Source organism: Pelophylax lessonae (assembly GCF_965119305.1).
Source record: "Pelophylax lessonae genome assembly, chromosome: 7".
NCBI classification, from domain to species: domain Eukaryota; kingdom Metazoa; phylum Chordata; class Amphibia; order Anura; family Ranidae; genus Pelophylax; species Pelophylax lessonae.
Window position 1 is genome coordinate 148054006 of NC_138774.1, and position 18158 is coordinate 148072163.

Sequence of the window (18158 nt, forward strand, 5' to 3'; positions counted from 1 at the left end):
CTGCTCTGTGTTTCATTTCTGCCTGTCTAGAATCTAGATTCAAATATTTTAAACAGTGACACAAAGAAACAAAATGGTATTAAATCCAAAACCAACATGCACTATATTGCAGCTTACCAATCATCAGATGTGGTGGCTGCATCAGTTTTCTTTGGTCTTTTTTGCTGGTTTTCCCCTGGTAATCTGGACAGTAACACACCTCCTTTATTAGTGAGACACAACTCTGGAATAATGAGAACAGGAGGCACAGGAGCACTGTCAGTCTGGGGGGATATGAGCGGCTGATGTAAACAAAGCCACCTGTCATTCTCCCTGGTGTAATTGTAGAGATCATACGATCCTGCTATGTAGGATCGTATGTCTCTGTGGTTACATCACTAGCCACGCCCCCACAGTTAGAATCAAGCCCCTAGGGATACATTTAACCCACTGTTTACCAATAAAGTTAACCCCTTCCCTGCCAGTGTCATTTTTACAGTAACAGGGCATATTTATAGCACTGATTACTGTAGTAATGTCACTGGTACCCCCAAAAATGTCAGTCAAGGGTCCGATCTGTCCACCGCAATGTCGCAGTCAAGGAAAAAAAAAAAAAAAAAACGCAGATCGCCGTCATTACTAGTTAAAAAAAAAAAAAAACAATAAATCTTTCCCGTAGTTAGTAAACGCAATAACTTTTGCGCAAAGCAATCAAAATACGCTTATTGCGATTTTTTTCACCAAAAATATGTAGCAGAATACAAATTGGCCTAAAATGTTAAAAAATTTTGATTTTTACATTTTTTGGGGGGAATTTCATATAAAAAATTTGAAAAATATTGTTATTTTTTCAAAATGGCCGCTCTTTTTTTGTTTATAGCGCAAAAAGTAAAAATCACACTGGTGATCAAATACCACCAAAAGAAAGCTCTGTTTGTGGGAAAAAAAGTACGTAAATTTAATTTGGGTACAGCGTCGCTTGGCCGCGCAATTGTCCGTTAAAGTCACACAGTGCCGAATCGCAGTCTTTGAGCAGCCAAATTTAAGTGGTTAAAGGCCTAGTTCACCTTTGGAACACGTTACATGTTCCACCCGTTTATTGGATGGAATGTGTAATAAATTTCAGCATCTGCACATTTTTCCCCAGATCAGCCACTACCCTGTGAAAGAGGGTGAGGGATCTTCTCTTCTCTCCACATAGCGCCAGACATAGTGTGCAGCAGCTTTCAGCAGATTGCTGCAGGACAACGCTGTATTCGCTGGGTGGAAAGGTATGCTATTGGCACTGAACCCTGCACACACCATTTGGGAAGGGATTGATTAGCCCTGGGCAGGTGAAGTTTCTCTTCAGAGACAATTTGTTTGCGAAAACATGGTGTACAATAAACAACTGGATTTTGTTTAATAAGATAATTTGAACCATATCAGTTTCATCCTTTGCTGCACTTAGTGCTGCTAATCTCCTACAATCGCTTTCTGTCTACATGCATGCACTCCAGCAATGACTGTATGGTGGTTCTCAGGGTGGATTCCCTCAGGGTGACAATAGTGGACCATGTCTGTGTAATATTAAAATAGCCACTTGTAGCCTCCGTTGTAATCTCGTATAACAGGGACGAATAACCACAATTGGATAACAGGGATAGAGCCTGGTCATGGTATAACCTGTATACCAGGAAGTGCCTGAATCAGAACCCTTCTGGCCTGACCCTTCTAGGTCCTTTTTCAATGAAAGTTTGATGAAGTACCTGATAATACGGTATTAACTAAAAAATAAAATAAAACAATATTTGTATAATAGCACTCCAATCCCACATATTCCTTCGTATTTAGCCTCTGTAACACAAGCACAATACATTTCCCAGCTTTGTCCATTCTCGAAGCAATGACTTCTCTATGGCTCCATTTATTCAATTGCACAACATATCAGACCTGCAACCGCTCAAACTAGCTGGTTTTAATAAAATAACTGAATTTTTGTAAAATCTTACTGTAAAATTCCTTTCTCTGAGTCCTGACAGTCGCCGCCCACTCATTCAGTCTTCACCAATGGGTATTGACCTCTTATCCATAGGAGCAAGCTAGGCATAAGACTTGTTAAAAACAAAGTAATTTACATAGACACACCTATGGGGGCTGTCCCACTGGTCCAATACTCCCCTGCTATCAGCATTCCCAACTCAGTTTGGTAGCAAGCAGTTAGAGTCCAAAAGAACCCCAATAGAGGGGCGGGGGCGGCGACTGTCAGAGGACTCAGAGAAAGGAATTTTATGGTAAGATTTTACAAAAATTCAGTTTTCTCTTACGTCCTCTGACAGTCGCCGCCCACTCATTCAGTCTTCACCAATGGGATGTCCCAAAGCAGTGTAGACATGAGGGGTGGGAAACATAACCGTCACAAAGGCAACGCAGCACCCAAGTCAGAGAAAGGAACCTTACTCGAACAGAAAGGTAAATCCTCTGGGCAACAAAAACAAAGCTCAACTGGAGCAACAACCCAGGAAAGAAAATAAACAAGGGGAAAACAACCCCAACAGCCAGGGACCCGCAAAACCAGGGTCCACTTAAGGCACTTCCGCACAGAGAACTTTGCAGCCAAAGGAGGCATCAGCTGATGCCAGAACATCAAGTTTGTAAAATTTGGAAAAGGTGTGCACAGACGACCAAGTCACAGCCTTGCACACCTGGACCACCGACGCCTGATGCCGGAAGGCCCAGAGTGCGCCTTGACAGGGAAGGGCGGAGCCCGGTCCCTAAGTGAATAGGCCTGTACAATCGTCTGTCTGATCCATTTAGAAATGGTTGCCGCAGACGCAGCCAAACCCTTCCGAGGTCCCTCAGGAAGGACAAAAAGAGAATCCGACTTCCGGAAGGATTCAGTGGACGACAGGTAAACCCTGATCGCCCGGACAACATCCAAGGAATGTAAAGCAAACTCCCTAGGATGCTTAGGATTCGCACATAGCAAAGGCAAAACAATGTCCTCATTAAGGTGAAAATCAGAAACCACCTTAGGAAGGAAGAACTGGTTAGGTCGTAAGACCACCTTATCCCTATGAACCACCAGGTAAGGGGAGCGGCAAGACAGGGCCACCAACTCCAACACTCTGTATACTTAACGGGCCAACAAAAAAAAAAAATGTTTATTGTTAAGGTATACATACACTTTAAGGGAATTTGTCACTTACAAAAGCAGTTGTTTGACATGCTGCAATTCACTAATTATTAGCTACTAGACATTAAGCCCATTAAATTAACGGCCCTAGAACATATGTGGTCAAACATTTGTAAAAACAGACTTGTTCCAGTTAAGCGAGAGCCTCTGTCAGCTCTCGCTCATCTCGTTCTTTTTTTCTAACAACGCGAGAGCCGCATGACGTAGCCAGCTCTGCGCATAGCGTCCCTGTTGCCCTAGCAACATCGGGGACACACGCAGAGCTGACCGAGCGGCTCTCGCGTGACATCGCTCGCCCGCCGCCACTTGTAACGGCCGCTGCAGCTTAGCAGTAAGTCCACGCGAGCGCGCACCCGCCGCATGCCCACGCACACCCGCCGCTTCATCAGTTTCGCCCGGTGACGTGTCGGATAATGCCTCCCATCGAAGAATGCATCCGACGGACTGACGTCACTCCAACTGACTGCTCCGATCAGCTGTGCTGGCGGTGACGACACTGACACGCGCAGTTTGTTGGATGCACTATCCGACGGTAGATAGAGAGCGGAGGGGAGAGAATCTATTGTCAGATTCTGCTTCGCTCTCTGTTCTATCTATGGGGACGGATTGGATTACAGAGTTTTCATTCTTATATGAGAAATGGCAGAATATTGTCTGATTAGAGAACACAAACACAGCTCTTATCGGGGCACATTAAAGGGGAGTGCCCTTTCGACGCCGCCCGAAGTCTCTGCGCTGTCCGTGGGGCACATGCACAGTAGCGCAATCCCATGGACACAGGGACTGGACGCAGAGACACTTGTACTTTATATGTATAGATGGGATGGCGTTTGGAATGAAATGTAGCTGTATAGAGGATGAATACCATCACACAGGACATACCCATACAAAGTATCCTTCACTCTGATCACCACCCCATGTCTGTGTGGAGGGTTTAGTAAACATTGTACAAAGTAATCAGGACCACTGGCAGAGGTAGGTGGTAAAGGTAGGTGGCAGAGAAGGCAGGTAGAAGGGGTAGGTAGGTGACGCTAGAAGTAGGTAGGTGATGGTAGAAGTAGGTGGTAGAGGTAGGTGATGGTAGAAGTGGGTGGCAGAGGTAGGTAGGTGATAGTAGAGGTAGGTGGCAGAGGGAGGTAGGTGGTAGAAGTAGGTGATGGTAGAGGTAGGTGGCAGAGGTAGGTAGGTGGTAGAGGTAAGTGATGGTAGAGGTGGGTGGCAGAAGTAGGCAATGGCAGAGGTAGGTGGCAGAGGTAGGTGATGGTAGAGGTAGGTGGCAGAGGGAGGTAGGTGATGGTCGGTGGCAGAGGTAGGTGATGGTAGAGGTAGGTGGTAGAAGTAGGTGATGGTAGAGGTAGATGGCAGAGGAAGGTAGGTGGTGGCAGAGGTAGGTGATGGTAGAGGTAGGTGGCAGAGGTAGGTGATGGTAGAGGTAGGTGGCAGAGGTAGGTGATGGTAGAGGTAGGTGGCAGTAGAGGCAGGTAGGTGTCAGTGGGTTACGGTGTCCTGAGTAATGATCGCTATGCCGGTGTCCTGTCAGATAATGCCTCCCCGCCTCTTCTCAGTCCGTTGTTCTTCCTGCACTGTCTCCTGCCGAAAAATGCATCTGACGGACTGTGCATGCGCAATAACGACGTCAACCCCAGCGGAGCAGTCAGCTGGAGGTACGTCATTTACCGCGCATGCACAGTCCGTCAGATGCATTTTTCCACAGGAGGGATGATCCGACAGGCCTCTTCCTTCCATACCGGAGCCACGCTCTTCTCCGCCACTGAGGTGGAGTACTTCTCCTTCCCCAGCTGGATGATGGAGTAGGCGTCATTGGTGGCGACCTTCCCCTTGGCTCTCAGGCCCTTTGGCTTGTAAGACGGTGACCTGGACATGTGTGCGTCTGTGACTGATACCAATACTGATCACCTAGCAACGTCACACGTACTCACTGAGCACGTGATCGGAACGCCAGCCAATCCTGTGGAGGATGCTGAAAGGTGGGCGGGGATCCACTCTTGTACACGCCCACCCAGCGCCGGCCGGCCGCCCGAAGTTTCTGCGTCCCAACGGCTGTCCGTGGGGCACATGCGCAGTAGCGCAATCCCACGGACACAGGGACTGGAGTGGACGCAGAGACACTTGCATTTTATTAATATAGATTTGAGATTAATTTTCAAGGCCCAAATGACATTGCAATAGAATAGTAAACAGGTGCCTTGTTGAATAATGATCTATAGGACTCCAGCACAGAACAGTACTGGATACTGTGAGTAAAATGTGATAGTATGACACAAAATGAATTTCTTCTACTGGGCTAAAATGATCTTGCTGTCCCTCTGGTCCATGCATGCTGCCTCAGCACATCCATTAACCTTCCAAAATACCTTGGCCTACACTCCTGAAAGCATGTGCAGTCTATACAGGAAAATACAGCCTTTTCATGTCTGCAAAGGGTACATTTAATCAGAAATGTATCTATAAAACAATGCTGAAACTTGACTAAAAAAATATTTGCCCTATTTTTAATCTTGCTGAATCATACAAACTTATGATTGCACTTTTCTTACAATTACACAAAAACAACATCTATAAAAGGGAAGTAGGTCACAGATGTTCTGACAAGTATGTGCAGGCCTAAATATATTGTTTCAGCTCTTTCTTACCATTGCCAAATCATTTTGTTGTTTCAAGTTATCTGAATAAAGGAGAATCATTTTTTTTCAGGGTTCCTGTCTGAACAGGTTAACCTCTCGTAGTAATCCTCCCAAAGGGCCTATTGAAATTTCTTCTATTCGGCAAAGATTTGGCACTAAACAGTCTAAAATAAAACCATTGTACTATTCCTTCTAGGCAGGGCCATTTTAAATCACTTGTGGGCCCACGGCAAACATCTCATGGTTGGATCTTCATTTCAGCTTTGCAATCCCTCCACCAAAAAACACACATGCCAATACCACATGTAAAGACAGAGAGGGAATTTCCAGCTTTGTTCAACTCTAAATTCCAGAATGAAAACTGTAATAGGTATTTCCCCACCAGTACATCTCTCTCTTTACAGTAATGCCTGCTACTAATCCCTGTATATTTAAAGCTGAAGTTCAATCTGTTTATATTTTCTCTTTCTTCACCTCCCTCTCTTCATTAACATGCAAATGACATAAACAGATTTTCATTACAAACATCACTCCTGGATCTCTGTGCTTCTCTATGTAATGCAGACAGATCATGGCTGGTGGATGGGGCCAGCAGGGTGCTGTATATAGTTTCCAGAAAACACCACAACGCCCTGCCTCAATACTCCTCTAATAGTTATCAACCCAGATGCAAGCAATTGACTGTCCCTTTGTAGATCTTATGTGATTTTTAGAATCCCTTGATGGGTGAATCTCAGTCCAGAGTGGGAGTTCCCAGGCAGACTAGATTTACATGTACTGTCCTAGGTAACATCTATGTGATGCTGAGCCTCCATGAATGAAAAAACTAAAATGAAATGACTGAAAGAAGCAGGCAAGGGACTGGACACCTGTTAAAGTGACACCAAAGGAAATTTAAAAAAAAATAAAAAATGTTTTAATATATATATATATATATATATATATATATATATATATATATATATATTTATATATACACACACGCAAAACACACACACTATTTTATTTTGATACACACACATATACACATATATATATATATATATATATATATTTTTTTTTTTTTTTTTAAATAACAAACGTTATAATTACCTGCTCTGTGTAATGGTTTTGTACAGAGCAGCCCTAATCCTCCTCTTTTCGGGTCCCCCCGTCCACAACCTTCTGGGCTCCTCACTCCTGCTGACTGCCCCTACAACAAGCCACTTGCTAAAGAGACAGTGATAAATAAAGATATAAATATCTTCAGCATCTCGTGCACATTCTGAGAAGCTGAAAGTGTACAGTGAAATCAGAGTAAGCAATTTCAGCACAGGAGGGGAACCGTGCAAGACTTTAAAGCGGAAGTTCCACCCAAAAGTGGAACTTCCACTTTAAGGATTCCTGACCCCCCTAACATGCCACATTTGGCATGTCGTTTTTTTTTGGGACAGGTACCCGCTCCCACTCATGCTCAGACCAACTTGGCTGTGAAGCCGTAAGCTATCACAGCCGGGTGCCCACACTAGTGATGCCAGCGCTGGGGAGAGGCAAGAGAGAAGCGAGGCTTCGGGGGGCCGCATCACTGGACCGTGAGACAGGTGAGTGTGTGTTTATTAAAAGTCAGCAGCTACACTTTTTGTAGCTGCTGACTTTTGATAAACACAGTAACGGCTGGTACTCCACTTTAATTTAAAAAGGTAGTAAACACCGCTTACTGACTGGTACCTACAGGTAAGCTTATAAAAAAGCATACCTGTAGGTACAAGGAATATCTCCTAAATGTGCAGATACTCACTATTCCTTCAGATAAATAAACAGAAGTGATGACAGCGCTATCTGGATTGGAGTGGATGACTATAGTTCCTCAAACTGTATAAAATCAAAGCCAATGGTAAAGGCTAAAAATTAAAAGGTTTATTGATCACAATACAAAATTGTACACAAAGCAAAATTAAACCCATGATACGATACCATGCTGGTGGTTGTGCATTTAGATGGACTAATGTCCACTGGGTCCGTTAGGCTGAAGGGCAGGAGGTTGCAGTGTGGCAATGAAACCACTGAGACCCAGCCCCTTCAGAGCGTTGTGCAGCAAACGTGGCTTCCATGTGCATGAGCGACGTCATTGCAGGTCGGCCATTCAAATGGCTGGAACTCATGAATCTTGAAGGAAGACCCGGTGAAGATGGAATCCCTGGCAGCGATACTATTACATTATGACATTAACTTGCAGGGGGATTTTTCTATCTTCTACACTTTGATACTGCTTTAAAGTGGAGCTCCCCAAAAGAGGAAGTTCCACTTTAAGGCCTCCTCTTCCATTCCGGTTTGTGAAATGGAGCTTTTGGGAAGTAGGGGGGGGGGGGGGGGGGGTCAGATAAAGTAGGTAGGTTAATTGGCTCCTGTCTAAATTGGACCCAAAAAGGTTTGGAAATGTATGTATGTATGTATCCAAGACAGACTGTAAACTCTTTGAGGGAACAGACTGATATAAATATACAGTATGTAAAGCACTGTGTAAATTGTCAGCTCTATAAAAATACATGAACAAAAATATATATAAATTACTTTTAATCAATCTCCAGCAGTCACACTCTGTATGTGAGAAAATTCTAGGCTGTAACTGTATGAAGGAGATTTATTGGCACTGGACTAGGCAGAAGGACACGATAGCTGTGATGGAACTTATGTTAGTTTATTACTCAGGAGGAATAAGCCCTACTGATTATCAGAAACATAAAGAAAGGCATCAATAAGATCCCCAGTTCTCCTAAGCGCCTTTATAGCTACATTCCTCTCCACGGACAGCTGTGCCATCAATACCTCAATGTCCCTGAAATCCAGTCCAGTTTCATCCTCTGACTCCTCACCAAAAGCCTGAAAGATGGCCCCATCTGCAATGTAAGATGAAATATTCTCTTTTGTTATTAGCTTTCCTCTGGAGATCAGTCTTATCTTTTCTGGTGGAGTTTTTAGATGCTGGCACAGGAACAAAAACATTTCTTCACCACTTTCACTTTTTGGCACTCTGACTTCTGATTTTCTGTGTTTGCATTTCATTTTTATCACAAAGTGATTAGCCTGCTCTTGCTTCTCTGAATCATTTCCATCATCTTTATCAGTGCCTTCTGGAAGATGAGCTCTCTCTTTTGTTTCTGGAACTTCTGAACATTGGGGCTTATGTGTAAGCCAGTGTTTTTCTTGGCAGTCTTTGGAGCTGTGCACAAAAGAGTAAAAGACTGGATGAGATTATTAATACATGAAGTAAAGAACGATTTCTTATGTAATGACATGGGAATGTATTTCCACCTTTTAAGGCAAATTGGGATAGCACCTACTTTAAATGTTACACGTACCCATTCAAAGAGCACTATATAAAAACATATATAATTACTATAATATTTACGTTATTGCACTTTTAAACATGTCTGCCCCTAAAACTGGTCATACACTGATTGAATTTTGGCTTGTTGCTGATGAAACCATCGACATTTGAGCAGGGTTGCCCTGTCAGGACCAGGGGCGTAACTACAGAGGTTGCAGGGGTTGCAATTGCAACCGGGCCCCATGCTCCAGGGGGCCTGTGCGGCTCCCCTGCACACCTGCATAGGAGGGGCGGCGGGGGCAGCATGTAGAGAAATCACTGTCCTCCTTTCTCCTCCTGTAGCTGCAGGAGGAAAATGGAGGAGATTGGTTCCTCTGTATGCTGCCCCCGCCGCTCCTCCTATCCAGTTCACTTGTGTTCTGCTGTCTCTGGGCCCCTGTGTGCTCCCCTGGTTCCCCCCCTCACTGTGGTGCCCCTCCCCCTAACTGTGCTCCCTCCTCTCTCCTGCCAGCTGCTGCAGGGGATGTGTCACTATAGAGAACCAGGAAGGGATCGGTAAATATGTAATTTACCAGCTCCTTCCTTTTCTGAATGAACAGTCATAGTCAGTGACATTGTAAAAATATAAAATAAAATGATAAAAAATAATACAATTAAAATACCAAAAAATAAAAACCTACTGACACCAGTGGGTGAACTTGTGAAAGGGTCCTGCTGCAGGACCGTAATAAAGGGCCCCGCAACAAGAGTAAAGGGCCCCAGGATCAGTGGGAAAAACCCCAGGCTTGAAGAGAATGGGCCTGGCCAGGGGTCCGGGGGGCCCTTCATGGTTTCCTGCACTGGGGCCCTGAAGGTTCTAGTTACGCCTCTGGTCAGGACCTTATCACCCAACATTAGTGATGGGCCGAATACCCCCCTATTAGGTTCGTACCAGAACATCTCAAACAGGGAAAAAGTCCTAGCGAACATGCAAACTCTATGAAAGTCTATGGGACATGAAAAATCAAAAGTCCTCATTTTAAAGGCTTATATGCAAGTTATTGTCTTTAAAAGTGTATGGGGACCCGGGTACTGCCCCGAGGGACATGTATCAATGTAAACACTTCTTTTTTTTAAACTATCGTTTTTACAGGAGCAGTGATTTTAATTATGCTTAAAGTGAAACAATAAAAATAAAAAGTTATTTTAAATATAGTGCCTGGGGGGTCTCCTTAATGTGCCTGTAAAGTGGTGCATCTGTACTTACTGTACATATGTATGTAGCCTGCGGCAGCTATACTGACATTTCTAAAGGAAAAAATTTAATTTAAATGAGAAAAACAGGGTAGGGTCCCCCCCAGTCCATACCAGGCCCTTTGGGTCTGGTATAGATTTTAAGGGGAACCCCACGCCAAAATAAAAAAAAAAAAACCTGCGTGGGGTCCCCCCCAAAATCCGTACCAGACCGTTATCCGAGCATGCAGCCTGGCAGGCCAGGATGGGGGGGCGAGCAAGCCCCCTCCTAAACCATATCAGGCGGCTTGCCTATACATAGGGAGGGTGCTCCCCAAAGCACCTTGACCCCATGTTGATGGGGACAAGGGCCTCTTCCCGACAACCCTGGACTGTGGTTGTGGGGGTCTGCGGGAGGGGGGTACCCCTACCCATTCATCAAAAAAGTGTACAAAAAAAAATATATATCATTTTGTTTATAGCACAAAAATTCAAAATTGCACAGGTGATCAAATACCACCAAAAGAAAGCTCTATTTGTGTGAAAAAAGGACGTAAATTTTGTTTGGGTACAGTATCGCACGACCACGCAATTGTCCGTTAAAGTAACGCAGTGCCGAACCAAAAAAATATGGCCTGATCAGGAAGAGGGTAAAATCTTCCGGTCTTAAAGTGGTTTATCTAGAGACGGGAGGGTTCACCACTGGTGGAACAGTCCATTTTTGAGAAGGAATTCTTCATAGGAATACCGCATAGCAAATCATTTAGGGACCACAAGGTGACGATTTGGCTGTTCCCACTCTTTACTTTAGCAATAATTCTGTCAAAATGGGCGGGGAAAGGAAACACCTTTGCCGCTCTGGGTGGCTTGTGAGTGCCAAAGGGAACCAACGCCTCCGTTGCAGCTTCACCTGCGTCCCCCATTTTTAAGGTCTCACGCACAAATACAATCAGTGCATCTACCAGAGCCTTTTCGTGCACAGTTGCAGAAGTGGAGGAATAATCCTTACTATCTGAGAACTATCTGAGACCTAGCAGAGTGTCCCACATCCGCAGCAGCGGAATCAGATTCAGGATCTGAGGAGACAGATGAGGCAGGGGGCGCTTTTTGCTAGCCCATCGCCCATAAACCACCTCCACCCGGGACACAAAGGACTCCAGGACCACCGTCAGTGCATCGATGGATGGTTGGGACTGAGAGGGCCCGCAGCCTCTGAAAGGGGATCAGGTGGGGAAACGGGCCCCAAAGACTCCATGAGTTCATGAGGGACGAGAAAAGGTGTAAAAACACTGCTAAGGAACACCCCAACCACTCTGGCACCACCTACAGAGCACCTAATTAAACCTCAGCAGAGAGGGAAGAGGACCCCATCAGACTCACTACCTAGCAGAAACAGGCACCTGCAGCCACCAGGATAATCTTCACTCCATGTGCGGCGATCAGGAAGTGAAAAGATCCAGGAGCCAGCACTAGGGGATGAGGAGGGGCTGCCACCGCCAAAATCGCCGCCCACAGAGCTCCATTGTCATGGCCGCCGCTATTTTCAATGGCAAACCACTGCAAAATGGCCACCGGATTACACAAACATGGCCGCCGTGCTCTGAGCACACAGGCTAACAGAAAAATGGCAGCCCCAGGAGGGATCCCTAGGCCTTCAGAAAACGGCACAGGCAGGAAGGGGGGCCCCTGGCAGGAGCCCCCACCAGGTACAGCCCCTCCCCCCCCACAGCCGATCGCCTGGTCACTGGCAGCACCCCCCCTGCCCCCATCCCCAGAAAAGAACCCTGCCCCCACCCCAGACGGTGGACCAGGCCACCCCACAGCCCCAGTGTCCGTAAAGGAAGAAAGGGGGGTGGAGGCAATATGGCCCACAGGGACCACCAAACTGGTTAGGGGGGGTGCCTAACGGGAACCCAGGGATTCGACCGTCCCATGGAGGGGCCCACTTCTACACCAAAACCTTCCAGGGGTAGAGTGGGGACAGTCACTTATCATACCAGGAACCAGGCAGGCACCGCTCCAGACAGAACCTCCTCTCCATCGAAATGGGGGGCTGTTGGCCAGGAGGATTGCTGTGACTCGGCCCGAGACCCGGTCGTATGCAACCTCGCAAGGCATTTAACTCGCAGGCCAGACACTGTCCGGTGGGGCTATGTCACGACGACCGACCAAGCGCGGAGCTGAAGGTCAGCGCGAGCTCGCTGGCCAGACTGGAGTGACCACTGGATCTAGATTATCCAGCCCGTCGCCCAGTCCGGAAGTTGATTGTTGATCACAGGAAAAAAACAGGAGAAGCAAATTCTTCTGTCCAAAAGTATCTTCATTGCTCTTCCATCCAGAGTGGAGACATCTGACATGTCCCAGAAGATTGCAGGGAGGGAGGGGGAGAGGAGAACTTCCGCTCAGGGTGCCGCGGCACTCCAAGCGGAAGTGGGAGCGGGTACCTGTCATAACTAGGTACCCGCTCCCCCCCAAAAAAAATGACATGCCAAATGTGGCATGTCAGGGGGTTAGGACTACCTAAAGCGGAAGTTCCACCTTTGGGTGGAACTCCGCTTTAAAGCAGAACTGTACTCACCTTGAATCCAGCCATGCACTGTCCCTGGTATTCTATTCTAGCCGCTGACATCTTCAAACCATACCTGCATGAAAACTGATTGGAAAACCATGCAGATTTTACTTGCAGAGACATCAGTTTACATGCGCATTTCAGTAATTTTTTATATGCGTCAGTTATGTGCCCTAATCACACCAATGTTAATGTCACATCAGTTTTTTTCCTGTGCAGAAAACTGTATACACTTTGCAGATTCCTGCACAGAAAAAAATCTGCACGTTGTGGTGTGAACAGGGCATATAGAGATCTATTGTTGTTTTCTGCAGGATGCGTACAGAAAAACTGACGTCTCTGCGCAATGGAGTCAACGAGGCCTTAATGCAGAAGGGACAATGCATGTCTCCTCTGCATTAAAAATCCTGCCTGTTTGCCAATTTTCATTCCTAGCCTAAAGTTCCACTTTATTCAGTGTTTGACCTGCAGTTGGGGCTGCACATGGGATCAGTTGTGACACCAGTCATCTGATGGCTTGACAGTTCATGAGAGCACCAGCAAAAGTGACCGTTATTCACAGTATGCCTTGACTGTAACCGTTTGGGGACACCATTACTTGGATGGGTTTCACACTGCGTTAGGCACTGGTGAGTGGCAATACATTTTATTTTGATTTTTGTTGTTTAGTCGGGCTTCATGGCTCATTTACACCTGAGCCACACTGGAACATGGTCCATGTTCCTGTGCGATTCCTAAACATTCCCGTGCAGTGTGATTTTGCAGCCTGTTCCTTTGAATGGGCTGCAAATCGCATCTGAATGCAAAAAAAGTTGTTCCTGCACTACTTTTCAGCCCAGGTTTACACTGGGGCCGTTTTGCTGAACTAATTTCAAGCCGAAATTTCAGTCCGACTTCAGGGGCGATTTCACAGCCACAGATGTCTATGGAAATCTCCCACCCCCACCCCCCCCCCCCCCCATCCCCAAATAAAAGTAGTACAGAAACTACTTTTGGGAATCGGTGCAGCGCCACAAGTCAGTGTCGCACCAATTCGGACAGTGCCATTGCTGGCAATTGGCTCAGATTTCACATATGATTTGACACATCAAATCAGACCAATGTGAATGCTTGAAAACACAATGCATGGAATCTGGTTCTGCGTTTGCAATCTGCGTTTACAGTGCCAGTAACATTATGTTGGCATCCGCGGCAGATTCCAAAGGCAATGCATTTTGAGCGTGGTGCGGGAAACCCATATGGCACACGCCTTTGGTCACCGTGTTCTGGTGCAAGCGGGCCCTTACTGTTACATCTCCTTTATAGAGAACTGTAACATCTAATCATGAACACATCACTTCATCACCAATCTCACAAGCACTTTGAAGCTAACTCTCCCTCAGTGGGCAGTGTAATCACCATTCACCCTTTAAACCACAAGCTTTTATATGCAGGAAGAACTTCTGAATAAACCTTTCTTCCATTGATAACAAACTCAACTCTGCCACTAGATATGTGCACTCAGATATGAGGTGTAGGAGCAATCTCACCAGTACAGGACCCCTCTACACCGAGCACACCGCTTCATCCCAGGCAGAGGCCTGCACAGCCTGCACTCCTCACACACACCGGCCATCTCTATAGCAACAGGCTAGAAACAAAGGTCGGTACCCCCTCCCAGCACTTTCCATTATTTAAAACGATTTAGTTAAATATTAATGTGTACATATTCTATTTTGTTTTACATTTACAAAAATATATTTTTTTAAATATGCCATTTATAGAAAGACGAAAAAAGCAGAATGTATCGAATCTGCGGATCAGGTTCATAAATGTATTTAATAAAGGAATGGTACTGTGGGGACCTCTAGTGGTGACGTTTGGTACTGACATGTTGCACAGTAAGCCTTTCACACAGGTGGATGTTCTGCCACTGGTAAAAGTATGTTTTGTTATTTTGAAATTCCAACGCTCTTGGCACAAAAATTGCTCACATTTGTACACTGCGTTACATGTGATTACTTGCATTTACATGCGTCTGCATTTAGCAGCGGTAGTAAATTCTTGCCTTTTGTGTAGTAACTGTTTACTTATTTTTTCTTTGTACTGCAATTAACTGCAGTAATATATAGATAGCTGCGGTAAATCGCTCCTCCTGGACGCTGTCAACTTTTTTTTTCTTAAATGCCCAAAACCGTATGTTATGAAAACGTTGCTAAACACAGTGTGTGAATGGGGCCATAGGGATGCATTGTCTGCATTTAGCTGCAGTAAATAAGTTCCTCTATCCGCAGCTAAAAGCTGAAATCTAACCATTCATGTGAAAGGGGCCTAAGGGCCGGTTCACATATATGCGATGACAGACATTGCATATGATTCGCAGCGCACTGCTCTGCAAATTACGTGCGATGTCTTTGCGATGCGAATTCAGCCATACAGATTGTATGTCTGAATTTGCATCGCATTCGGACACAACTCGCACAGGACCCCTTTTTGGGTCCGCATCAGAATCAGAACGCGTGGGTGTTCACACCTATGCGATCCGATTCATGTCTGAACTGACAGTTCGCACTGCGATATGCAAACTGATCTGGGGGTGTTGTTAGCTTTGTATTGACACTCCCAGCGATTCACATATGGCAGTGTGAACTGCCTGCGAGTTGAATGCGATACGGTAACCCACAATGGATTTGTGAACCGGGTCTAAAGCCTTGTAACAGATTGTCTCATTCCATCACATACCACATAATTAAAACTATTCCTCAGGATTTCAGGAGAGTGGGTGAAGCTATGCATATCACTCTTCTCAGCCGCATCGGTTGTCATTACAAGAGACAGTCGACTTTCGCCTATGAATGCCTGTAACGGGGTCATGCCTTCAGCTACAGACATCACTCCCGTACAGCACTTTCCCGAATATCGGGGAAAGTGCAGATCGGCCCTAGATATATCAGCTTTGCTGATAATCGATCGATCCCTAGAATAAACACAGTGAGTAATCAGTACCGATCGTCCCTGTGTCCATTCATAGCTGAAGCATAGCAAACTGTGTTTCAATGTTTCATTGTTTCAATGGACTTATTGGTGATCACTATTAATTTGGTGGACATTATTTGTTGAACATATGAGTTGTTTTTTTTGTTACATGCACTTTTTTTATGGGTTAAGCGCTACACATATTCTGCACTATTACTTTAGGTCTAAGTATTGCACAGCACTCAGGGGACAGAATTAAATCTTACATACAATCTTACAAATCTTGTATACCTAGCTAAATTTATGTAGCAGGATTTCCAGGCATTGGGCCTGATGTGGGTCTGCCATGGTTACCGTTAGCATCAACAGCACATTTAAGCTGATTGCCCAAGTGTGAGATCTGAGACAATGAACAGTCCGGCATCTTTGGTTGTTTTTTGTTTATTTTATATGGGGATGGGAGAAGGCAGGGCCAGCCCTACCATGGGTCCCGGTGGGACCATGGGACCCAGGCGGCACTTAGAGAGGGGCGGCCACCGGCCGCCTCTTCTCTTCTTGGGCTCATACTCGAGTTAAAAAAAAAAGGTCCGCGGCCGGCCCGACATGCACACTGCGTATGCGCCGCAGCCGCCGCTGCTCGGGAAAGCCTGTACACGTTCAGCTATTTCCGGGAATAGCCGAACATGTACAAGCTTTCCCGAGCAGCGTCGGCGCATACACAGTGACGTGTTGGCGCCGGGCGGCGCTATTTTTAAATTTAAGGCCTCAGGAACAGGTAAGTGAGACTTCTCCACAGCCACACTACTTGCCATTATGCAGGACTGCGGGCATACTACAGATGATGCAGTGCTGCGGGCATGGTACATGCCCGCAGCACTGCATCTCCTGTAGTTTGCCTGCAGCCCCACATTCTCTTGTACCATGCCCCCAGCCCCGCATTCTCCTGCACCATGCCCGCAGCCCTGCATTCTCCTGCACCATGCCCAGAGCCCTGCATTCTACTGAACCATGCCCACAGCCCTGCATTCCCCTATACCATCCCCACAGCACTGCATTCTCCTGCACCATGCCTGCAGCCCCGCATTCTCCTGTACCATGCCCGCAGCCCCGCATTCTCCTATAGCATGCCTACTGCCGTGCATTCTTCTGTATTTTGCCCACAGCCCCGCATTCTCCTGTACCATGCCCTCAGCCCTGCATTCTCCTGTACCATGCCCACAGCCCTGCTTTCTCCTGTAACATGCCCGCAGCCCTGCATTTTACTGTACCATGTCCGCAGCCCTGCATTCTCCTGTACCATGCCTACAGCCCTGCATTCTTCTGTATTATGCCCGCAGCACTGCATTCTCCTGTACCATGCCCGCAGCACTGCAGGGCACTGTGGCACTATAGACAGGAGAAAGCCTGGTGCGCTCATATGCCCAGTGTCTACTGCTCTGTCCTGCTCCTGCTGTCACTCCGTACACACTCACACCCCTCTGACTGCTTTCATAGTCCTATAGAATGTGGGGGCCTTCTGGAGGGCGTGAATTTTTTTGGGGGGGGAGGGGGGGCACCATTTAATTCTTGGACCCAGGCAGCACAATGTCTTGGGCCAGCCCTGGGAGAAGGAAATGAGTGGGATACTCCTCTGGCTCAACTAGGTACAAATCGGGACACTTTGAAGAAAAATGCCTTTCAGCGCTGTCTTGATGCCGGCTGAATGCTGACCAACGCTTGCAGGCGCTTGAAATCACTGACCTGCTGTACTGAAATGAAAACTGATTTCTGACACTCTGGTTAGCTCAAAAGTCCTTGACACGGCTTCCTCCAGTCCTTCCTGACTGAGGTAGGTACTTGTAGACACTGCTGCAACTCTCAACACTGTAACACTGTACACGTCAGGGCCCAACCGCTGGCACCCCCTTTACTCTTCAGGGTTAACACTGGCACCCCCTTTACTCTATTCCTGCACTGGCTAGCTAGCTCCCGGATCCCTCTGACCTTCTGCGGAGTGGTCCCCTCTGACTATGCAGACCCCCAGGGACAGTTCACAGTAATCATGACTCAGAATGCTTTCCTGGAACTTGATCCCCCACACCTCCGCTGGATCCTTCCTGCAGCTCAGCTCAGCCCTGTATCCCCTCAGGCCAGCCGCCTGGGATACCCCAGATTCTTCCTGACAGGAGGAGAGACAGCCGTACCCCCCCCCCCCCCCGGGACTCTGCTTCCCGCCAAAGACGCTGCGTCATGTGTTCCCCTCAAAATTATACCCACTCCCAGAAAGCTATGCAGCAGAATCTGCTTTTCTGGGGTAGATACAAGCCTGGGTGTGCT

The 18158-nt window shown here is 46.6% G+C and overlaps 1 protein-coding gene across 1 annotated transcript; it reads right to left on the reverse strand.

Annotated features, from left to right (window-relative positions):
- Window positions 1-8337: 8337 nt before the first annotated feature.
- LOC309559600 (uncharacterized protein) lies at window positions 8338-14486 on the reverse strand. The gene is made up of 2 exons (XM_082262924.1): window positions 14417-14486; window positions 8338-8998 (listed from the first exon to the last, which is right to left on the reverse strand). The coding sequence occupies exons 1-2, from the start codon at window positions 14452-14454 to the stop codon at window positions 8500-8502; spliced, it is 537 nt and encodes a 178-aa protein (XP_082119050.1). The 5' UTR covers window positions 14455-14486; the 3' UTR covers window positions 8338-8499.
- Window positions 14487-18158: the final 3672 nt, after the last annotated feature.

Bases quoted from the DNA above. Each gene is read 5' to 3' on its own strand.
- LOC309559600 (XM_082262924.1), bottom strand. From the start codon at position 14,454: ATGAAGCGGTGTGCTCGGTGTAGAGGGGTCCTGTACTG. The intron at 8,999-14,416 runs GTGAGATTGCTC...TTTTGTGCACAG, and splicing joins TGTAGAGGGGTCCTGTACTG to CTCCAAAGACTGCCAAGAAA.